The sequence below is a fragment of the Synchiropus splendidus genome, chromosome 1, assembly GCF_027744825.2.
Source record: "Synchiropus splendidus isolate RoL2022-P1 chromosome 1, RoL_Sspl_1.0, whole genome shotgun sequence".
Lineage (NCBI taxonomy): Eukaryota > Metazoa > Chordata > Actinopteri > Syngnathiformes > Callionymidae > Synchiropus > Synchiropus splendidus.
Window position 1 is genome coordinate 47,487,117 of NC_071334.1, and position 23,018 is coordinate 47,510,134.

The 23,018-nt window shown below is 46.1% G+C and overlaps 5 protein-coding genes across 18 annotated transcripts in view; 2 read left to right on the forward strand and 3 right to left on the reverse strand.

Moving 5' to 3' along the window:
- Nucleotides 1-326: 326 nt before the first annotated feature.
- dnlz (DNL-type zinc finger) lies at nucleotides 327-1,428 on the reverse strand. The gene is made up of 3 exons (XM_053854805.1): nucleotides 1,007-1,428; nucleotides 651-790; nucleotides 327-480 (listed from the first exon to the last, which is right to left on the reverse strand). Exons 1-3 carry the CDS (start codon nucleotides 1,250-1,252, stop codon nucleotides 375-377), a joined length of 492 nt encoding a protein of 163 aa, XP_053710780.1. The 5' UTR covers nucleotides 1,253-1,428; the 3' UTR covers nucleotides 327-374.
- Nucleotides 1,374-6,255, forward strand: phyhd1 (phytanoyl-CoA dioxygenase domain containing 1). 2 transcript variants are annotated; one of them, XM_053854801.1, is made up of 11 exons: nucleotides 1,389-1,564; nucleotides 2,156-2,314; nucleotides 3,016-3,091; nucleotides 3,156-3,203; nucleotides 3,263-3,318; nucleotides 3,389-3,451; nucleotides 3,527-3,548; nucleotides 4,189-4,317; nucleotides 4,574-4,690; nucleotides 4,851-4,977; nucleotides 5,349-6,244. In XM_053854801.1, the coding sequence occupies exons 1-11, from the start codon at nucleotides 1,523-1,525 to the stop codon at nucleotides 5,395-5,397; spliced, it is 888 nt and encodes a 295-aa protein (XP_053710776.1). In that variant the 5' UTR covers nucleotides 1,389-1,522; the 3' UTR covers nucleotides 5,398-6,244. The 2 variants fall into 2 exon arrangements, with proteins under 2 accessions (XP_053710778.1, XP_053710776.1); XM_053854803.1 differs by lacking the exon at nucleotides 4,851-4,977 and having other exon boundaries at nucleotides 1,374-1,564; nucleotides 5,349-6,255.
- dolk (dolichol kinase) lies at nucleotides 5,512-10,089 on the reverse strand. Its single transcript, XM_053854800.1, has 2 exons — nucleotides 9,958-10,089; nucleotides 5,512-9,120 (listed from the first exon to the last, which is right to left on the reverse strand). Exon 2 carries the CDS (start codon nucleotides 9,028-9,030, stop codon nucleotides 7,459-7,461), a length of 1,572 nt encoding a protein of 523 aa, XP_053710775.1. The 5' UTR covers nucleotides 9,031-9,120; nucleotides 9,958-10,089; the 3' UTR covers nucleotides 5,512-7,458.
- Nucleotides 10,090-10,333: 244 nt separating this feature from the next.
- On the forward strand, nucleotides 10,334-22,640 carry nup188 (nucleoporin 188). 2 transcript variants are annotated; one of them, XM_053858686.1, is made up of 43 exons: nucleotides 10,334-10,431; nucleotides 11,493-11,547; nucleotides 11,664-11,737; nucleotides 11,813-11,897; nucleotides 11,963-12,043; nucleotides 12,116-12,160; nucleotides 12,239-12,331; nucleotides 12,406-12,525; nucleotides 12,619-12,830; nucleotides 12,937-13,051; nucleotides 13,112-13,312; nucleotides 13,383-13,463; nucleotides 13,539-13,631; nucleotides 14,729-14,848; nucleotides 14,915-15,041; nucleotides 15,125-15,283; nucleotides 15,374-15,500; nucleotides 15,577-15,664; nucleotides 16,649-16,725; nucleotides 16,806-16,920; nucleotides 16,998-17,118; nucleotides 17,180-17,246; nucleotides 17,320-17,445; nucleotides 17,732-17,972; nucleotides 18,048-18,254; nucleotides 18,313-18,482; nucleotides 18,604-18,673; nucleotides 18,733-18,800; nucleotides 19,023-19,218; nucleotides 19,282-19,359; nucleotides 19,430-19,515; nucleotides 19,582-19,727; nucleotides 19,791-19,969; nucleotides 20,350-20,550; nucleotides 20,640-20,732; nucleotides 20,808-20,960; nucleotides 21,030-21,167; nucleotides 21,233-21,307; nucleotides 21,384-21,605; nucleotides 21,659-21,790; nucleotides 21,856-21,929; nucleotides 22,111-22,240; nucleotides 22,337-22,640. In XM_053858686.1, exons 1-43 carry the CDS (start codon nucleotides 10,391-10,393, stop codon nucleotides 22,502-22,504), a joined length of 5,250 nt encoding a protein of 1,749 aa, XP_053714661.1. In that variant the 5' UTR covers nucleotides 10,334-10,390; the 3' UTR covers nucleotides 22,505-22,640. The 2 variants fall into 2 exon arrangements, with proteins under 2 accessions (XP_053714661.1, XP_053714669.1); XM_053858694.1 differs by having other exon boundaries at nucleotides 17,323-17,445.
- Nucleotides 22,637-23,018, reverse strand: part of cdk5rap2 (CDK5 regulatory subunit associated protein 2) — a 30,447-nt gene continuing 30,065 nt past the window's right edge. For all 12 annotated transcript variants that reach the window (XM_053858615.1, XM_053858606.1, XM_053858634.1 and 9 more), the window contains one exon: nucleotides 22,637-22,863. In XM_053858615.1, the coding sequence (XP_053714590.1) occupies nucleotides 22,802-22,863 (62 nt within the window). In that variant the 3' untranslated portion in view covers nucleotides 22,637-22,801. The remainder of the gene's footprint in view (nucleotides 22,864-23,018) is intronic.

The window sequence follows — 23,018 nt, forward strand, 5'->3', positions numbered from 1 at the left end:
ACATAAAAGAAAAGACGGAAGAAGAATTAAGAGGCAGAGGGAGACGGAACCAGGTCAGAAAAGGTGGAGATTCCGCTGCCATGTTGAAGAGAATCATTGCTTGTGCAAGATACCTACTCCAAATAGAGTAAGGCCAGGATTTAGTTCAAGGTCGTAGGTCATTTGTGGGCAGAGAAAGAAAAGGTGAAGGCTTACGTTTGAAGGAAGACCATGTGAACCATGTTGTGGAGCACAGATGGAGTCTGACGCCAAACATTAAAGGACTCATGAGGAATGTAAAAATATATTCCTTTTTAAGCTGCCAACATGTTTTAGCATTAAACACATCCTCAACGCTCTTATTTATCAAAGTCTGTTTATTGTTCTTCTTTCCATCAAGCAGTTTTTTTCCCTGATTCGTCCAGAACTATTTCCAAAGCATCACTCCCTTCTATTCGCTTCACTTTCTCTCCTTTGGCTGCAAGAATTTCTTCAATGTTTCTGAAACAGAAGATCACAAGGCGACAAAAGCATCACTAGTTATTTGGGTCAATTTTTTGTCTTTCCTACAGAAGAATCTATTTAAACTAATCAAAGGCGTCAAACGTCATTTATAAATAGTATAGTTTTTTTAATAATATATATATTTTCTTTTTCAGTAACCCTCCCACCTCTTGCCCTCTAGATCAGAGAACCAGCCCAGGTTGTCAGCGATGATGTGATGATTCTTGCATCCCTGGCAGGTGACGATCACAACACCTTTCTGGTACGAGTGCTTGGAGATCCTCTGTGTGGACCTGGTGGAACACACCTGTGAAACACACATCAGATTAGACAATACACGAAAATCCAACTTTATTTATTCAGCATTTTCTTCAGTTCATTGCGGGGAACAGAGAGACAAACAACCATTCATGCACACACTCCACCAAAAACAGCTTTAAAAAGCAACAACATTAAGTTCCAAAAATATGACTGGAATCTTATTTTTGGAGCCTTAACGCCGTGAGCAGATGGGAAAAGGCACCTTGCAGGTGTAGACCAGATGATAATGAGTAGACTCGATCTGTCCCAAACTCTCGCTTCTATTGGTCGGACTAGTCGAGAAGAACCTGTGAAAGCAAAAACAATTCTTCTCTCGAGGCTTTGGAATCTGTGGATGAAGCTTGTTTCGTTGACTTGTGGCGTGAAGTGCAGGTCGGTGACTGCGTGACGCGGTGGACACACTGAAGAGACAGGGACGAACCCGCAGCACGCGAATTACAGACGTCATAACAATCCGAGCAACTATGGCGGATATTATAGAGCTTCCTCCCGCAACATAAAAACGAAACAACAAGACATCCCACCTCCAATATCATAAAAAAACTCAACGGAACAGTGGCATGGCGCAACGCAGCCGGATGTTGACTAACATTTGACCTAGCGCAGACACCATAGCCCTTTGAAATACGCTGACGCAAGTAGACTTCGCGCATGCGTAATGCCGGTCATTTAGTCAAATCTCGGTCCTGATCTGGTGACGCGCACTTGTGGAGGCTTCATGGCAAACATGGACTTTATGACGGATCATCATGTGCAAAAGGTGGTAAAACATTCATTTTTAACTTTTCATTGCTGCACGTTTATTTTGCAAATGCGAATGTCCACATATTTACGGCTGTTCTGCATGTTTCATTTTAACTTAAAATGTGTTGCTGTTGCACAATGTGGTTACCCTTTAACACAAGCCTCTCTCAGCAAATGTTCTCGAATTGCGATGGAAAATTGAGGGCAAACGAGTCGTCAGCTATGTCCCAGTAGGCCCTCCTATTTTATTAACTTGTTATTTTTCATGGAAAGCTGTTTCCGTTATAAACTCGTAGTGTATTGATTATCTATACATGTCAACTGTTTTGTGTTCATGTCTAAACTGAATTGATTCATGTCCATATTTAATCTTGAGAGCTACAATTGTAATAATTACACTCAAAATGTAATTGTTGTCAACTCACGATTTCATAAAAGTGTGGCATAACCATTTGCACAAAGGAACAGGAAGAGTTGGACAGTTGACAGCAGACACCCGTTATTCAATTTTCATTCTGAACACACCTATATATTTTTGTGCCTAGTTTCTGGACTACTGCATCTACAGTATCGTTGAGTTCTGTTCATAAGAATTCTCCCCTCACAGTACCTGAAGGATGGGTACGTGGTCCTGGAGGGACTTCTGACCCCTCAAGAGTGTGATGGACTGAAGCAGAGGATGGCTGAGCTTGTGGAGGTTATGGACATCCCCGAACACTGTCGCATCACTTTCTCCACCGACCAGGAGGAGCAGCTCAAATCGCAGGTGAGACTGAGCCTTCAAGGTGATCCGGGAAATGGCTGCTCTTAAGTTACACTTCAATAGAGTATGGCAGCTTTTATCCTGCGATTGACTTGTTTTGTTATCGAAATTGTTTTTTTCAACTCTGAAAAACAATATATCTTTCCTACAATAATATGAACACTGAAATAAATTGGAAATTTGACATCGATTTTTGGTTTTGTCCTATTTTCCTTCTACTTCCCTTCCATCCTTTTTTATCTTTTATAACGATTTTTAAAGTTATTCTTCACCTACAGTTTTATATTAAATACATTTTTTTAATTACTTCATGTTTCTACTTTGGATTCATTTTCCAAAAGCTATCTTATACTTTGCAGAGAATTTTGGTATTCATTTAAACATTCCATGCATAGATCTTTAGATGACATATGTGATTGCTAACTTGAATCCATCATATTTCTTTCACACGCATCATATTCATCCAAAGATGCAGGTAAGACTGTTGAACTTGTGTCTCCCTCCCCTGAAGTGTCTGGTGACATTCCTGAATCAGAATCAGAAAAACTCCAGAGGGAAATTTTGCTCATAACTTAACATGCTCTGTAGAAATATAAATGTAAGAAAGAGGCAAATGTAGGAAAGAGGCAAAGAAGGCTATGCACATAGTGCACATAAAGACGGACAAGGAATCAGGTGACTGATGTTGATCTCTTGATCTTCAGGGCAGCGCTGACTACTTCATGACAAGCGGCGATAAGATCCGTTTCTTTTTTGAGAAAGGGGTTTTCGACGAAAAAGGTAAAATGTGATTATTTAGTGAACAAAAAAACGTGTGATGTTAAAATGCCACTCATGCTCGCAGGAGAGTTTCTGGTCCCAAAAGAGCGGTCGGTGAATAAAGTTGGACATGGTAAGTGCTTTCCTCCTCACAACTGAGGAGAACGTAACTAATGATTATGTTTCTTTCAGCTCTGCATGCATATGAACCCTTGTTTAAAAAGGTTACACATTCACCCAAAGTTCAGGTGAGCGCAGTTGCTGCTGGATGTTTGGATGATGCAACAAGTCAGTGATTGACCCGAGGTTACTCCACAGGGAGTAGCAAAGAAGCTGGGGATGGCTCAGCCTGTCGTTGTGCAGAGCATGTACATATTCAAGGTGGAACTTCTAACAGATATAAGAGTGATGGAATTAGTAAATGGAATATATGTCTGACGTTGTTTCTCTCTACAGCAACCTGGCATTGGTGGCGAAGGTGAGATATTAGATATATTGCAGTACAGGGGCCACAAAGTAGTTGAAACAATATACCATAAATTCTGGACAATAGAGCACATCGGAATTCTAGCCACACCCACTAGATTTAAGAAGGAAAATAGATCTTGTTCATTCATAAGCCGGAGCGGTCTATAAGCCGCGGTTGCTGTCTGTGCCATAGAAAGGTCAGTGGTGCACCAGGCTAAAAAATCCATGAGGATCACTTCTAAACTAGTTTTGAAAACGGGGTCCAGCATGGAGACTGACTCACGAAACAAACTCAGCCATGTTCTGAACTTGAATCATGAACTCCTCATATCTTTAATTGGCGTTAAAGCACTCAAACTCCGGTCCTCCAGGAGATCGGCTCTAAAATTGAGGAGCTGCGGACACACGGGTGAAAACGTAGCATTTTTCATTTCACTGGTTTGATGTGATGAGGATCAATATTTGGCATGGCGTTTTTTAGCTTGTAAAGTCCATATATTAGCCATGCTGTTGTATAAGCCATAGGGTACAGACCATGAGAAAAAAGTAGCAGCTTATAGTCTGGAAATTACGGTACTTTTCTGTAGTAGTATAAAGGAGTCACTTGAATGCTTGGCTCCCTTCTCTTTACATTTCTGCCTGTGTCTCAGTGACGCCGCACCAGGACGCCACGTTCTTGTACACGGAGCCTCTGGGCCGAGTGATGGGTCTGTGGATCGCACTGGAGGACGCCACCATGGAGAACGGCTGTCTGTGGTTCATGCCTGGATCACAAGAGAGTAAGAAGAAAAACCCTTCCCTTCAGTAGGACTCCCTGACTTCACCTTATTTCCCTGCATCTGTACTAGTTTGCCATATATGCAAAGTGTAAAACTCGCATTGAAAGTAACTGTCAAAGGTTCCGGGAGCTTATTGAGTAGAAATAATTCCATGCGAAGTTGCGGCACCTGGTGTGAAGTGGTTCAGCCTTTCTGAAGCTACTGCTGCTGACTGTGCTGGATGCTAGCAAGCATGCTTTATTTCTTCCCTCTCCAGTCGGTGTTTCTCGGAGAATGGTCCGTACTCCGAAGGGAACGTACCCGATGACCAACTTTCTTGGGCAAGAGAAGGAATATGACGACGATAAATTTGTCCCAGTGGAAGTGAAAAAAGGTATTTTATTATTGAATAGCTCCTGTTTTTTTTTTCAATTTAAGGTTAACATGTGCATTGCGCATATTAAATTGAAAAAAAAAAAGGAGCCTCCTCAGATGTGACTTTAGTGTAGCCTGTGTAAATGTTGAAGCTGATATTCTGACACCCACCTGACCAGGCGGTGTGGTTCTGATCCACGGTGAAGCTGTGCATCGAAGCGCTGAAAACAAATCAGAGAATTCCCGCCACGTTTACACTTTTCACATCATGGAGTCCCAGGACACCAAGTGGAGTCCTGACAACTGGTGAGAGGAGGTTTGCTTAATAAAGCTTGTTTAGCGTCATTTTATGTAAAACATAGTTTCTTGTTAAATGTTCTTCTTGTTCCATAAATATACTGTATAGTGGTGGAAAAGGTTTTCAGACACCCCTTGCAACTACTACTGTGATTCTGTCAATGGTGACTACTGACTTATTGAAACTCTGTTTAGGTTTTTCTTATAAAAAAAAAACAAAAAAAAAACATGTAATTTCTATCTGTGCCTGTATAATACAGCTACACAGAGATTTTCCCACAAATATTTCATGATAATGTTTGTTTGTGGAAATGTGATCCATTTGCAGGAAAGTGTCCCCAGAGCTGGCAGATTTATCCCCTTTGCTTCTCTTTTCAAAGGTTGCAGCCAACCGAAGAGTTACCCTTCCCTCTTCTCTACACAAAATGATGAACTGAGCCGAAGGACATGGGGTTTGCTGTTGGATCACGTGACAATCACTTGAGACTGAAAACACTTATTTCAAGGGTCCACATACTGTAGAAGCTGTTTTTTCAATCCGATTTCAGACTTTGAATTTTGTTACCAAACAGTTGGTCTATGAAAACAATTTTTTTAAACACGAAATGAAGTATTCAGACTCTTGTCTGAAGGTGTATCACATTTTTAATCTTCCAATTTGCACTCACCATGCCTTTAATATTATGTCTTTTCCAAGTGGAGAGATAACAATTGCACTGTGGTTTCATGCCGACAAATCATAACAACAAAAAACATTTTTCTGGATAAACATGATTCAAGGGCTCGCATACATGCTGAAATAAAGCTCCTGCAGCAGCAAAACAATTTTATGAACTAAATCATTTCATAGCGATGTTTTTGTTTTTCAAGATTTTGTTGGAAACACATTTTATAATAACAGGAAATCTACATTTAATCAATGGAACAAGTGGAGCAATAAAATACAAATAGGAAATACAAATGATGCAGCCTTATCAAGTACTGTTGAAATGTTGAATTCATAACTGTGTGTGAACGTCATTGTAAAGTCATTTTGGAAAATGCATTAAAGGTTTTTTTACCTACTGAAACTAAAGAGCTCCATTTGTGCTTCAAACCTGTATAGTTGAGCCATTGGGATCAGGAGGAGAACAGTCAACCAATGGAGCTTGACCATGGAATGTGTTCGTACTGTATGTGTCATGTGTTCAGCAGATATATTCGTATTATTCCTGCCCCGTCATGCTTTCTTGGACAGATGAATCCTCTCTTTTTTTACATGATATGTTTATGTTAATCATTGATGAACCAAATTGGAATTGTAATCTGAATGTTATTCTTCTGAATAATTATAAAGTAATCCATATGGAATTCAAGAATACTGAAACACCAAAGTATTTTTGAATAGTTTTTGCTTTTCAATCAGTTCTTGTCATAACTGTAAAAAAAGAAATCTGATCTTTGGTTTCCACCCAGAGGTTGAATGACGTCACACTCCAGTGAAATTCTCAGAGTTCAAACAGTCAAAAGGTGACCAAGAACAAGGGTTTAAACCCCAAATATGATAAAAATCATCCAAACCAAGTATCACGTACAGCAGTTATTATGAATAGCGCCACTAAAACAGCAACCAGACTGTGCCACATCATGAGTTTCACATTAGTGTCATGCAGAGACGTCACAGGATCCTGCTGCAGCCACAATTCAAAGCAGCCCTTTTAAAAGAGTTTGCGTCGGCAGCCATGCTTTCATCGACCATCTACAAATATGTGGTAGTAAAAAAACTTCTTAAGGCAAATACTGTCAGCAGAGGGTCCTTCATATTGCTATCTAGGCAGAGACGACTATGGAAGTACAGAAATAAGAAATGATGAAATAATGTTCTTCATAGGCAATACAAACGTCAATGAAATAAATGAAACAAAACTTGGTTAGGTGAGTCAAGCCAAGTCACTGAGAAGCGTCTGTTGCTTATCTGCATGTTTCCAGAACAGTTTTGGCTGAACTCGATCTCCTGTTGCATAATACAAGAACACACCGGTGGCTCGGATGGGAGCACATGTCGTAACCCAACTGCTCTGATGTCACCTCCCTCCTGATTCATCAATATTTCATGTTAAAATGTTACATTTTTTTAATATTAAAAAAACATTTTACACAGGTTTTAACAAGATTTGGTGGAGATTTTTGACTGCTTAAATGCAAATGTTTTAACTGTTTTTAACTGAGTTTTTGATGTTGCTAATCTGCTTTTTTGTTTTCCTGAGAAAGCAACTGCTTGATTAAATCGTTCAGCGGTTTCAACTTGAGTTCTCAAGTCTTCACTTGCATTATTCTTTAACGGTATCACGGAATAAATATTGTTTGCACATAGAAACGTTCTGTGGACGTCAAAACAAACGCATCTAGTGTCTTTGTTAACATGTTCACCCAGCTTCTTGTGCCATTAAAAGTCTTGGTCAGAAATTAAATAGTCATTCCAACATTAAAATGGACATGTGTGGGGTTTGATCAGAGCAGCAGGAGGATGAGGAGGTAGAGCGGGAGGAGGAGGTTGTCTATTTGGGACGTGTAAGCCTCCAGCATGGCTACCAGTGTGATGGAGCCCACGATCCACGAGTAGGTGGCGTTTAAGTTGATGCTGCTGTCAAAGATGAGGAACATGGCCACCGCGATGATCTGGGCGAACACTGAAGTGGCTGTTCCCTCCATCGTTTTTTTAGTTCCTGGCCATCGGATCTCTCCCATCGTGCTCCCGAACACAGACGCTACCGTGTCGCCGACGCCCACCGCCAGCACGCCGGCGTACGGCACCAGCCCGCCCGCACCAGGCAGCACCCCCTTTGGAGCGCAGGGTCCAGGGAAGAGCCAGATGGGCAGAGACATGCCCAGCAGCAGGTAGATGTGGGTGAGTATGAGCGGCCCCGAGTCCCTCTCGTCTAAGAAGAGCGTGAGCAGCTGCCTGAGAAGCTGTCCCAGCGGCCGGATTCGAAAATACCGCACGTATTCCAAGAACAAGAAGACAGCCAGGCAGCCCACCGAGGCCACGTGCAGCAGCTGCCTGTCGTAAATGAGGCCGGGCACGAACGTGGCCACCACAATCAGGTGGAAGTACTTCCTGACCACGGTGGAGGCCTGGTGCTTCTTGGATCCTGCCTGCCGCTGATAGTTCTGGTGCAGCACCACGCAGGTGGCCACCACGCACAGAAAGGCCCAGTAGCTCAGCAGGCACAGCCTTTTGTCGTTGAGCGTCACAAAGTCAAACAGCCACATGATGGGATGGCGGCCGATGAAGAGGGAGAGCCAGGGCATGAGGATGCCCAGAGCCAGGACGGCTGACATGATGTGGAAAAAGAGGGAGGACACCCAGGTCTCTGACTCCATGAAGCAGAAAAGCAGGGCGAAGACCACGCCCAGCAGCAGAGAGCCCACCACCACCACGGGCAGGAAGTAGTTCACTGGATCACCTTTGACCTCAGCTAGGTTGAGAGAGCGTTTGATGAGCTGGTTGATGATGAAGCTGATCCCACCGACGATAAGAAGCGCCTCGCCGGGTGTGAAGCAGCGCGGCATTAAGTAAAGCACAATCAGACTCAGATAGACGAAGATCAAGAGAACCTCCAGCACCTCGATGACCTCTGACACCGTCAGCGTTTGCTTTGTGGTGTAGAGGATGGCGCTGCCTGCCATGCCTGCGATGACACACGTGTTGGTTGGAACAGGCCTGGTGATTCCCAGCGCGATCAGGGAGAGGAATAAGGCCAGCATCATGCCGGTGATGGTGACCACCATGGAGAAGCGCTCAAAGTAGACGTTCCCAGAGGCGGAGCACCGCTCTCGCAGCACCAGGCCCAACAGCGGCATCACCATGGAGGCCGGGACGATGCCGCTGTTCGCAGACGGACGGAACTGGAACACGGCTGCGCCTGATCGCAGAAGACGATCCCACTTGTGCTGCACGTAAAAAGCCTGGATGACCAGAGCGATGCTGCACCAGGAGTGCTGGTTCCACACCGCCATGTGGACGCACAGCACCACGGCCAGAACCACGGCGGACTCCACGATCACAGCGTTCATCTGCATGGCTGCGGGAAGGCGGGACGCGCAGCAGTGTGGGGCAGTTCAACTCTTCAGTCACTTCCCTGGTCTGACACACATCATCACTGTGGAGATCTGGACACAGGAAACATGTAAAACATCAATATGAATCTATCAACGTGAATATGAAAGGGATTAAATCCCTCTGTTGTACGTGTCATGTCACAAATTAAGTATATCTACCTTGTCGACTGAAAAAAATGCAACTTAAAAAAAGGGTTCATTACGATAATCAATCGAGATCCAAGATACCATGATCTCTTGAATACAATTATGTTCAAGAAAAGTTAGACTTTTGATAGACGATTCTTTGAAGGACAGCTTAAATAATGTTTTCTTCAAACCTGACTTATCAGAGCCCAAAATCAGAGTTGGTACCTCAAACTAGCTATTTGCCTTACTCAAACAAAAAATACATCTAGCAGGAATGGTTTGAGAATAATATATATATATATATATATATATATATATATATATATATATATATATATATATATACACACAAGAAGACGTTTCCACTCTTCAGTCACTTATCTGGCTCGAGCTCCAACATGGAACCTTGGTCAGACTACGGGCTTGTCTGTGACAAGGAAGAATAGAAAAGGCACAACTGACCGTATCTATTTTGAAATCGCGACAAAACCTCACCCTTTGTCCCCGTGGGGGTCGAAGACTCAGCTGTGGCAAAGCAAGCCACTGAGCGAGCGTTTTCACCGTATTTGTCCGCATTAAAACACCACTTTGCGGGACGCTGGTAACATAAACATTGGACTTATTGAATGAGCAGCGTCCGATCTCTTGGTGCTACATCAAGATGCTGCAACCTCGAACGACACCGGGCGAACATAGAAACCAACTACAGATCGCGGAGAAACGGTGCATCAAGATAAGATAAATATGCGCAGTACTTACCACATATGCGTCCGATGAACTGAAGGGACGATGTATTTAAAAACGACCGTCATCCGCAGCGATAGACGGATTTCTCCTTTGTCAGCTGTCGCTTCTTTCACACCCAGTAGGAGGTGGCCATGTTTGACAGCTGGGTCACGTGACACATCGGCATTCGTCATTTAAAGGGGCAGTAGTGCGATCGTAATTCGAGTACGGAGAATTGCAAAATAATAATAATGTATAAGTTATGTTATAGAAATAATTGTTGTTGTTGTTGTTGTCTGTAAATTGCTTAATTCCTATTTTATATATAAAGAACTGTTCCGTCTTAGTCCAGCTGGTGGCGGTAATGCGTTAGTCGGCTCGCGTGTCGACAACCAATGACGAGCAAGAGCAAGATGTTAACAGACCCCCTACGTCACCGGTGACGACACAGCTGACGGCCAATCTGATGACAGGAGCGAAGATGGCGGCCTCCGACACAAGCGCCAGGTACCGATCGAACTTAGGCACATGTCACTGTTACTGTCACTGTTTGGAGAAAAGTAGCAGTTCAGTAACACTTTAAGATAACGTTTAATTTTGCAAAATGACGCCTGTGTCGGTACCGAGGTTTCTCTGTTTTTCTCTAAGCAGTTGGCACCAAGCGAGTTTAGCTTAGCATGTGTTAGCATTCTTTTATTTAAACGGACTCGGTGGCGCGGCGCATGTCAGCAAAGCCGCAACGGATATGGGATGCAAATTCGAATTTACCAATACAATGCTCCAGCCTGATCAAACTTGCCTGGAATGTGCTTCAATTCGATACCGTTACAAAATATAACTGCGCTTGGTGACATTTGCTAAAGCTCACGTTGACGCTTCATAGCATGTTCATAACGCCTATTGTCAACGTGTGTTGTCACCATCTGTAGATCACATGTTGCATCTTGCCAGTGCATTTTACTTTCATTCCCGTTTGGTGCAATATGTATATCTATAATACACGATTTAATCACCGTAGTGCCCCCATGTTTTCGGATTGGGTTTCCGCATCTGACTGTTTCATCTATTCAACTAACATCTTGAAATAAATAAATGCATGACGGATCGTACATCAGTGCATTGTTCAGATGGAACTTGTTACTTTGTAAAGAAAAGACGAATAATAATCCACATATATCTGAAAGGTTGTGGAAAGTATTACACACTTATCGAAACGCATCCCTTTTCAACTAATAATAAACATCGTATCAATCGCAATGAATATAAATCTTATCTTTTTAATGTTATTTCATGGTTTATAAAATCAACTATTAAAATGAATATTCAAAATAAATTGTATCTCTTATGTCTTAAGACTGTGTAAATGTGCTTAAAGTGTATAACAATGTTTAGTTCCATAAGTTCAGACGGTGTTATCTATATTTTGATTTGTTTGTTGTTGGGTTTTTTTAATCAGTGTATTAAGCAGTTTAATTTAGTTCACTCTTTGCGAAATCCCAAGTAAGAACGTACTAAGTAAATCTTTAAATTAAACTTTTGTTTTTGCTGGGTTCTGTTCATGGTTCTAGGAGCTCCCGAGAATTATGGACCATATTGCTCGGAAGAACAGCTTTGCGAGAGCCGGTATGTTTGTTTTTGTGCATCTGACTAAAATGTTCGTAAAAGGAGTTCATCAGTCGACATTAGTATCAAAATGGTGGCATACATTTTCTTGGAAATAATACCTTTCACACCTTCAGGCTCAGATTGAAGCAGAACTTGACAAACATTGGGATCGACTGCATCAGGGACTCAGCTATTACAAACCTTCCAGGTGAGGAATGTTTTAGTTTGAGTTTGTGCATACACTATGTAGCTGGTCGATAATCATCTGCGTCTTGTCTTGTAGTTCTGCTTCTGCAGACAAGGTGAAGGCCAACAAAGATGTTGCACAATCGTTGAAGGATTTTGGGCTGAGGATCAGTAAGCTACTAGTGAGTGTTTCATTTGAAGTTTTCCACAACAGATTTGGTTGCACTAACAACTGTTTTTGTGAAAGGGTCTGGATGAGCAACAAAGCGTGCAACTTTTACAGTTGTATCTTCAAGAGGACTACAGAGGAACCAGAGATTCCCTAAAGGTGCCAAAAACATATAATTTATATGAAGCTGTGAAGCTCTGCAAGTTATGTCTCACCGCGTGTTTTTAATAGGTTGTAATTAAAGATGAACGACAAAGCCAAGCTCTTCTTTTGAAGGTGTGTGTAACATTTTCCACTTCACATAATGCATTTCTTTTTCGACGCTGCTGGATTGATTTCCTTTGACATACACAGATTGCTGACTATTACTACGATGAGCGCATGTGTCTGCTCAGATGTGTTCTGCTCCTGCTGACGTACTTTCAAGATGAGCGGCATCCCTTCAGGGTAGGAATGAAGTGCACCAGATGCAGAGCAAACTTACATTTATCTGCCGTTATTTGACATTCGTGTGTTTCAAGGCGGAATACGCAAACTGCGTGAATAAGCTAGAGAAGGATCTGATCGGCAACTACCAGTCGCAGTTTGAGAAGCTCTTCAAAGCTGAAGCACCAACATGGGAAACACACGGCAACCTCATGGTCAGTCTTGTTGAGATTTTACGGTGCTGTGCATAACCATCAGTTGAGTTTTGTCATGGCTGTTTGAGTTAATAAAATTGTGTTCCTCTCCAGACGGAACGACAGGTGTCCCGGTGGTTTCTGCAGTGTCTGCGGGAACAGTCACTGCTGTTGGAGATCATCTTCCTCTATCACGCCTACTTTGAGATGACTCCCACTGACATGCTCAACTTCACCAAGATGTTCAAGGAGCAGGGTTTTGGTTTGCGGCAGACCAACAGGCACCTCGTAGACAAGAGCATGGATGCGCTTGTCGATCGAATTGGGTGAGTTCCTTGGCTGTTCTTCACCAGCTATTGTTGAGATTGAAATTCGGTCTCTTGCTTGAGAGAAAGCTTGTGCTTGCTAATGTGTTTCTTCATACTTCTGTAGGTACTTAAGTTCTCTCATCCTGGTTGAAGGAATGGACATCGACTTTTTGCAAAAATGTGCCTTAGAAGACTGTACTGATCAGCATCAGTTCTCCAGTGTTCCTGATATTGTCAAGGTATTTATCCTGAAGTGAAAAATGTTGCAAATGTATTCCTCATTACCGTTTGTCATGCAGGAGATGGACCAGCTGCTTCTGACTTTTGGGGACATCCCTCATCACGGGCCTGTGCTGCTGGCCTGGGTCCTGCTGAGACACACGCTTAGACCAGATGAGTCAAACCCGGTGGTCAGGAGGATTGGTAACACCGCCCTGCAGCTGGGGGTTTTTAAATACCTCTCGGCGATGTTGAAAGGCCTCAGCGCTTCTGGGAACAACGTAGGCAAACTTGATCAACGCCTGTCTGAAAGTTCACTTTGCTGACTGACACTTTGTTCTGCTCCCCCAGTGCACGCCAAGCACAGCAAAGATGTGCATCTATGGCCTCTTATCATTCGTCATCACCTCTTTTGAGGCAGAAAGCCTTCAGGTTGGCAGGAGAAGTTCATCCAAGCGTTGCTTCAATTTTTCTCGCTGTTGACAGTTCTCTGCTGTCGACTTACAGACGGCTGATGCCAACACGCAGGGTTCCCATCTGGTGGATGTAGCCTGTGAGGTTCTCTCTGCTCCAAACTTGGCTGAAGTCTTTTGGGAAATGGTAAGAAGCTGAACAGTTTTTCTGTTTAATCATAGACTAGATCAGGGGTTCTTACTTAATCTACTTACACGTAAACAAAGCCAACCCTTGCGAAATGAAACCGTGTGATCATTGCAAAGATATTTATTTGTAATTGAGAAGTCTATCTAGCAGCAACCAGGTGCAAGTCATGTTCATCAAATTTACTAAAGGAAAAAAAATACACTTGCATACTTGGATTCTAACTGTTGAGAAAATTGGAAAAACTGAATAAAATTCTGAGTGTAATATAATAAAACCTTATCTAAACATCATAAAATAATAAAAACAATATATTTTATGCTTCAAAGAAGATATAAGTAAAGTGTAAATGAAAGTATTGCCATAAAATGTTCCAATTAATTTTCAAAACTGCTTCTACAGGTGCTTTCATGAACAGTTTTTACTTTCTTCATCATTTTTTCTTTTCAAAAGAACTTCTCCATAGTTCTTTAACTATCAGATATTTGCACTACTGCCACCATATGTGGAAACTGAGCGTCTCATGGCCCAGAGGTGTAAAACAAAAAAGTTTTCCCGGCCCTCTAGGAGGCGCTCGCGGCCCAACCATGGGTCCCGGCCCTATGGTTAAGAATCACTGGACTAGATAACACTTCAAATGTACTCAACTCAACTCTGGTGCAACAAAATAAACGCTCATGGACAACACTGTTCTATAAAATGACCATGCGTGGAAATAATTCTCAGAACAAAGGAATGAGAAATAATTCTTGACAAAATGTTGTGAATGAGGGCATGAAGCAGATGTGTGACTCGAGAGAATGGTCAGGAAGTGTTATGGTAGAGGACTTGCTATGCCTAAAGCCAAATGTCATCCATCCTTGCTAACACAAAGCTCACGAGACACACATGTGCCAAATTGATATAATTGTTAAATGTCACCCAAATTAAGCCTTAGTTATTGCAAATGTTACTTGCAGTTAAAAGTAGTCATTTCTTTTCATCATATAACTATGAGCAATAAAACATTTGGATCAAGCAATGGTTAATAGTGTGCAATTGGAGAATGTAATTGAGATTGTTTTTATGCAGAGAAAATGTGTGAATGTGTTTTCCAGAAGCCAAACATGGGCCTGGGAATCATCCTGGACAGTGCTGTCGGCATGTTCCCTCACAAGATTGGACCTTTGCTGCAGCTCCTCACGGCCCTTCTGTCCAACAAATCAACTGTTAAAAAGGTATACAGGCCTGGAAGCATGTAGTCAGCCTGTTAAACCTGCAGCTCTCTAATATTTGTGCTCCAGGTGTATAACTTTTTGGATAAGATGTCGTTCTACACTCAAGCTTACAAGCAGAAGCCCAGTGATATTATATTCAAGGACGATGAGACATTGTGGAAGAGGCAAACGCCTAAACTTCTCTATCCTTTGGGTTAGTTTGCCTCATTGTTCTTTCAGACGTCAGTGACCCGACACTTGGTCACACATATGCACTTATCACGTGTATGTTGCCAGGGTCAGGCCAGACAAACTTGTGGATGCCCCAAGGTGTTCTGGGTCAGGTGATGGTTGCAGGTGACCAGGGTTACGTTGTGCGCTGGGACTACTCCTACAGCGCCTGGACTCTCTTTACATGTGAGGTGGAGATGCTTCTGCACGTGGTTTCAACTGCAGGTACTGATTCTTAGCTTTCGCTTCTCATGCTTTGCCGACTTTTGAGACTCTGTGAAACTCTGATTTGTTCCCACTAACGACCCGCTCTAGATGTTATCGCCCAGTGTGTGCGTGTAAAGCCCATCCTGGATCTGGTGCACAAGATCATCAGCACCGACTGGACAGTGTCCGATTGTTTGTTGCCTCTCACCTCACGCATCTACATGTTGCTGCAGAGGTAAGTGACCCAACTGTTTTTGTCCTTCATTTCTCATCATTAATGAGGAAAAAAAATCATTTGAAACTGTGTTCAGGTTGACATCAGTGATCAACCCTCCTGTGGATGTGATCGCCTCCTGCGTCAACTGCCTCTCTGTTTTGGCTGCCAGGATGCCTGGGAAGGTGATTGCTTTCTTTTTAGAGAAGAGATATTGGTTCATATGATGTTATATGGAAGGCTCAGCTCTGAGCCCCTTATTGTTTGCCATGGTGATGGACAGGTTGACAGATGAGGTTAGACAAGAAGCCCCTTGGACAATGATGTTTGCAGGTGACATTGTGATCTGTGGTGAGAGCAGGGAGCTAGTGGAAGATAATCTAGAGAGGTGGTGGTTTGCCTTAGAAAGGAGAGGAATGAAGGTTAGCGGCAGTAAGACGGAATACATGTGTGTGGATGAGAGGGAGCCAAGTGGACAGGTGAAGTTAAAGGATGCAGAGATAAAGAAGGTGGAGGATTTGAAGTACTGAGGCTCAACTGTCCAGGGCCATGGAGAGTGTGGGAAAGAGGTGAAGAAGCGGGTGCAGGCAGGATGGAATCATTGGAGAACAGTGTCAGGTGTGAGTGTCGGCAAGGATGAAAGGGAAAGTGTCCATAAGGGTGGTGAGGCCAGCTATGTTGTGTGGTTTGGAAACAGTGGCACTGAGGAAAAGACAGGAGGCAGAGCTGGAGGTAGCAGAGATGAAGATGCTGAGGTTCTCTCTGGGAGTGAGCAGGATGGATAGGATCAGGAAGCAGTAGATCAGAAGGACAGCACATGTGCTCAGGTGTTTAGGAGACAAAGTCAGAGAGGCTAGATGGAGATGGTTTGGACATGTACAGAGGAGAGAGAGCCAGTACATTGGTAGGAAGATGTTGAGGTTGGAACTGCCAGGCAGAAGGTGGAGAGGAAGGCCAAAGAGGAGATTGATGGAGGTGGTGAAGGAGGACATGAGGTTTGTAGGTTTGAGAGAAGAGGACCCTGGAAGGGAGAAACCCAAAGAAAAAGAAGTTGTTATATGTGAAACTAATAGTAAAAACACTAAATCCGTTTTCACTCCTGGTATCCAGTCAGAGCATCATGTTTCTGTTTTTGAAATCTGACAAACGATGTCATCCTCTCCTCCAAGGTTTGGTCCAGCCTGCACCACACTGGCTTCCTACCTTTCTCCTCCAACCCTCTCACCAACATGGCCCAGTGTGTCAGGTAGATGCGAAACCATGATTTCCTTTTTTACTTGGTTACATGTTTTTAGTTGGGTGTTAAATGAATGAATTTTTTTTTAGTGCTGATGGGATGAAAGCCGGTAACTATGGCAACCTGCTGGTCCAGAATGAGCAGCCGAGAGGGGAGTATAGTGTCACCATCGCCTTCCTCCGACTCATCACAACTCTGGTCAAGGTGGCTGAAAAACACACTTCTTGCCTTTGGCTGTTACAGTCACCAGACGTTTGACAACCGTTTGTTCTGTGATTCAGGGCCAACTGGGCAGCACTCAAAACAAAGGCTTGATCCCCTGCGTGCTACTGGTGCTGAAGGAGATGCTTCCCACCTACCACAAGTGGCGTTACAACACCTATGGAGTCAGAGAGCGAATAGGTGAATAATCTGTCTGCAGCCATCTTGAAGAGAACAGGAAATAAAGTGCATGTTCTCACAGGCTGTTTAATACTGGAGCTCATCCACGCCATCCTCAATCTGAGCCCTGAGGGAGAAGATCAGAGCAGGTAAGCATTTTACAATGTGGTTCATGTTTGTGTTTGTCTGTTGTTGTTTGACTCATCCTCCCCCTGTGTGCAGCAGCCCCACCCTGCAGTCCCTGTGCATCTACAGCCTGACCAACACTGAAGCTGGGCAGGCCGTCGTCAACATCATGGGAGTCGGCGTGGACACGATAGATGTGGTTCTGGCTGCACAGCCCAGCAGGTGAAAAGACAGGGTCATCTAGAGGCTTCATATTTGGAGCTGGCAGTCAACTTGTCGATGCAAACATAATGAGGTTCTCATTGAGAGTGTGACAAGACGGGAGAAGAGAGAATAGAAATACATGTATCGGAGGGATGTTGACGAGGGGCACCGGTACCTGTTGACTGGGTCTTGGGGGCTAGTAGCAGTTATCAGGGCAGAACAGAGAGCTGGGAATGAGTCTGTGAGCAGGTGTGCTGGAGATACCAGCACGCAGGTGTTGAAGCCTCCTCTTGTCTCTGTGCAGCACTGGCTCCGAGAGCCCCGGTCAGGTCCTCATCCAGACAGTCAAACTCTCCTTTTCTGTCACCAACAACGTGATCCGTCTCAAGCCGCCGTCCGATGTGGTGTCCCCGCTTGAGCAGGCGCTGACTCAGCACGGTGGTCACGGCAACAACCTCATAGTTGTCCTGGCCAAATACATTTACCACAAGCACGACCCGGCGCTGCCCCGCCTGGCCATCCAGCTCCTCAAGAGGCTTGCCACGGTGAGGACCATTCATCCTGCTGTGCTGTCATTCCCTGTTCCCATTCCTGTGAGCGTGACCTAGCATCGCTTTCAGGTCGCTCCCATGTCGGTGTACGCCTGCCTGGGCAACGACGCCGCCGCCATCCGGGATGCCTTTTTAATCCGACTGCAGAGCAAGACGGAAGACATGAGGATCAAAGTCATGATCTTAGAGTTTCTCACCGTTGCCGTGGAGACGCAGCCCGGACTGATCGAGCTCTTCCTTAATCTGGAAGTCAAAGATGGAAATGAAGGGTCGAAGGTGAGGATGTGAAGAAGAAGAAAAAGGTTGCCATTTCTCATGTGTTTGTGACCCTCAGGAGTTTCTCCTGGGTGAATGGAGCTGCCTACATGTCGTATTGGACCTGATCGACTCCAAGCAGCAAGGAAAGTACTGGTGCCCGCCGCTGCTCCACCGCGCTGCTCTGGCCTTTCTGCTGGCGCTGTGGCAGGACCGCCGGGACAGCGCCATCTCCGTGCTGCGGGCCAAGTAAGCAAAATGACGTGTGGAGATGAAGATCACCTCACCTTCACGTGCTCAATTCAAGTCCTCAAGCGTGGTTCTGCTAACTTGAACGTGAGAGTTGAAGGATTTGTGTTTGTACTTCCAGAGACAGGTTTTGGGAGAACTTGACGACTCCGCTCTTCGCTACACTGACCCCCCCTTCAGACACCACAGAGGTACTGACACAGGATCTGACCGCTCAGTGATGATGATGCTAAAGTCTGTTTGTGCCCAGCCTTGTGTCCTGGAGACTTGTGCTTTCCTCATGAAAATTATCGGCTTGGAGATCTACTACGTGGTCAGGTGAGTGCCATGGCTGGACACTCCTCTCTCTCTCTCTGTTTTTTCATTCCTGCTGGTGTTGAGGTGTGAACTAGAGTGGAAGATTCATTTAGCATCAAAATAGTGTGGACAATAATATCGTGCATCAGCAATAATGGCGGAATTATATTGTCGTAGAGGTCCAAGAGTGCAGCCCTGAGGAACAGCTCCGTGTGTAACATTGGCTCCTCTCTTTGGTGGCAGCGGCTCTTTGGAGCAGGCTCTCAGAGACGGGCTTCAGAAGTTCTCCAACGCGCGGCGGTACGAGTACTGGTCCCAGTACGTGAAGTCGGTGGTCTGCCACGTGGCCGAGATGCAGGAGGACGGCGTGTGCTACTTTGCCGAGGCCCAGATGCTGATCTCCGCCTGGCGCATGCTGCTGATCCTCTCCACCAGCCACGTCAGTGCCTCCCTGTTGCTGCTCGGGCAGTCGGAGACCCAGGTCTGATGGTTGTGCTTTCAGGCAGAGGTCATGCACCTGACGGAGGACTCCACCAAGCTGAAGCTCTTCATGGACGTGCTGAACGCCACCAAAGCCGCCGTGAGTTGGCGTCTACTCTGAATCGTCACGTGCTTTTTTTCTGTTGGTTCATATTTCCTCTCTTGCGCAGCTGACGACGACCTCGTCTGCGTCATGTCTTCGTCTTGGGTCCATGATGGCGACTCTGCTGGTGGTCCTCCTCAAACAGTGGAGAAGGTACCTGCTGGCAGGAGGAACATCTCTCTGTGAACCTCCTCTAAAACGCTGAAAATTCCCTTCCAGCGTGGTGGCCACCGCTCCTGACATCCTGCCGCCGCTCTCTCTCATCCTGGAGAGTGTCCTGCAAGCCGACCAGCAGGTGATGGAGAAGACCAAAGCCAAGATCCTGTCGGCGCTCATTTCTGTGCTGCAGATCCAGGGACTCAACGGTGAGAAGTCTGATCCTGAGATGCCTCCTCTGCCGTCGCTGACCCGCTCTTCTTGTGCGACAGGTGGGGAGATTTCCCAGCTGCCACAGCTGCTGCTCTCTGTGTGCGAGACGGTGAAGGAAGAGTCCCTGATCCTGATCGACAACACGCGTCACACTCAGCAGGCGGGGGACGCCACTGAGGACGAGGACTGCATGGAGACAGACTCTCCTCGCGGCCCCCAGAAGGACCAGAGAGACGGGGTGAGCGCAGCTCTGCAGGATGGACACTTGCGTCGCTCGCACTTCCATGGTTGCTCACATGATGTCGGAGACACGCCCCAAACAAGGGCGAAAATCTGCGACTCATTTGTCAGGCACAAACGGATCAGGATCTCAAGTCATCTGAGCAAAGCAAGCAGTTTAGAAACTCCTCAGGCTTTTTGGTTTACCATGGGACATCGCCACATTTCATCACACAGCCAGTTCACCCCGGAGTAATGCTGACACAGCTTTTTTTAAACATCACTTTTATATTGCCAAGACTGTGATGGAAGTCCAGCGAGTTTCACTAGATTCACGCACAATATCAGGTCCTGCATTTCAGGAGGGTAGGGGTTTAATACCGGCTCCGCTGTGTGCAGGTGTGTGTTCTGGCGCTGCACCTGGCCAAAGAGCTGTGCCGCACTGACGAAGACGGGGAGCACTGGGTCTCCGTGATGAGGAAGGTGCCCGTCCTCCCGTCGGTGCTGAGCGCTGTGGAGCTCAGTCTGAGGTCCAAACAGAACCTCTACTTCACTGAGGCGGCGCTGCACCTGCTGCTCACTCTGGCACGGACACCTCAGGTACCTCCACAAGCTATGTGTGAGCAGAGGCTGCGGTTAAAGCATCCGGAAAACGTGCAAACATGTTGGGTTCTCCTTCTGTCCTGCAGGGGGCAGCAGCTGTTGCTGGGGCCGGGGTCATCCAGACCATCTGTCTCCCTCTGCTGAGTGTCTACGAAGGCTCGCCCAATGGAAGCTCTCAGGTCAGAAGAGCGTTTGCTCCGTCACACGAGCCGCTCCCTTTCCACCAGACTCTGATCCTGTCTGGTCTTTTCCAGAGCTTCTCCAGGAGGTCGCAGGACTCGGCCTGCTGGCCCGGAGTCTACCGCCTCTGCATGTCCCTGATGGAGAGTCTGCTGAAGACGCTGCGCTACAACTTCATCAATGAAGCTCTGGACTTTGTGGGCGTGCACCAGGAGCGGATCCTGCAGGTGAGGAAGAAGCTGGAGTCTCAGGTTTGTGTGAGAGGATACTGACAGACCCATGGATTCCTCCCTCAGTGTCTGAATGCGGTGCGGACGGTCCAGAGTCTGGCGTGTCTGGACGAGGCCGACCACACGGTGGGCTTCCTGCTGCAGCTCTCAAACTTCTGCAAGGAGTGGCACTTCCACCTGCCCAAGCTGCTGCGGGACGTGCAGGTGGGTCCAGCAGAGGTCGCCGCTGAGCCACAGCTGTCGTGACTTACTCTCGATCGCCCACGCAGGTGAACCTGTGTTACCTGTGCCAGACGTGCACGTACCTGCTGCACAGCAAGAAGATGCTGCACCACTACCTGCAGGTGAGACAGCAAGCTCAGCCCTGACACTCACAACTCGGACGGCAGGAGTCTGACTTTGTGTTTCCCTCGGGTCAAGGCCAAGAACGGGGAGGCGCTGCCCCCCGGGCCCCTCCCCAGACCTCAGCGCACGCCGCAGACGCCATCTAGGGAGACAGCGGGAGCAGCAGGGGGCGACAGAGAGGAGGTGGAGCAGAAGGCTCTGCTGGCAGTGCAGTGTAGCCTGCTCAAGATCCTCAGTAAAACTCTGGCCAGCCTGCAGCACTTCACCCCAGACTGCTGCCAAATCCTGCTGGACCAGGTGAGTCCTCCCACCCCAGACCTCACCGAGAACCTGACCCGCCCGTGTTTCAGTGCATGGACCTGGCCGAGTACCGGACGCTGTTCGTGCTCAGCTTCACCACGCCGGCCTTCGACCCTGATGTGGCACCTTCATTCGGAACTCTGCTGGCCACCATCAACGTGGCACTGAGCATGTTGGGAGAGGTGAGGAGCCCCCCACACACACACCCGTAGGTTCCAGCCGTGACAAGGTGCCTTTGGTTCCTCAGGTGGAGAAGAAGAAGGAGCCAGCGTCTCTGAGCATCGTTGCTTTGGCCTCTTCAGATGAAGTCCAAGCTCTCAAGTGAGTCCTCTTCTCTTCCCCAAGACTTTACAGGGCAAATGACTCCATCTAGTGGCGTAGTAGAACTACATAAAGGATGTTTGAAGCACTGAAGACCCAGAAGCCTCATTCGCCCTGCTGGCACAGATTTAAATGTCGAACTTTGTTGGCTGGTGATGTGTGACACTCCACTGACCCTCAGGTCGCTGCTGATGTTCACGATGGAGAACTGCTTCTACGTGCTGATCTCACAGGCGGTTCGCTGCCTCAAAGACTCTGCCATTGTGCCGCGAGACAAGCAGAGACTCAAGCAGGAGCTCAGCTCCGAACTGGTGAGAAACTCTTCTTGGGTCCCATCAGCCTCCCTCTTCATGAACCTCCTTGTGGATCATTCTTGGCTCATGGAGAACATCCCGTCTTCTCTGCAGAGCACACTGCTGTCCTCACTGTCCAGACACTTCCGGAAAGGCTCGCCATCGTCCCCAGCTAGTGGGGTCCTTCCCAAACCTTCCACGCCGGGTTCAAAAGGCAGCCATGAAGGTCAGGAGCCAGTCATCCAGCTGGTCCAGGCTTTCGTCAGACTGGTGCAGAGATGAACACCTCGTCCTGGTTCCTCAGGCCTAGTTTTATAGGTCGCCATGACGACGCAGCCGCCGCCAAAAGACCTTTTGTAATTCTTTTGATATTCGTTTATACCGAAGCACGTCAATCTAATAAAGGGACTGAAGACAGTTTCACAGACTTTACTGCGTCTTGTTTCTGAATAAAAACTCCAGTTTGGTAATAAAATATTCTCCTTACAAACAATATTTACGAACTCAAAGTACCAAAATAAATCTTAACAGGCCATGTGTGCAATTTAAAAGTGTGAAGTCAGCAGGACGGAAGCACATTTACACTCTGTGAAGGCTGGAGGCTCCTGCAGCGACCTCTACTGGCCGTTCACTGGCACTTCCTGTAACAGAGAGCAAATAGATGAATGAGAAACTTCATCCCTGACATCCCCACACCCAACTGAATCCTCTTAAATCCCTGCATGTTCCCAGACTGTTCTCTTCACATGTAGCTGAAACTCCAAACATGCACGACAAGAGCAAGAGACACCACACG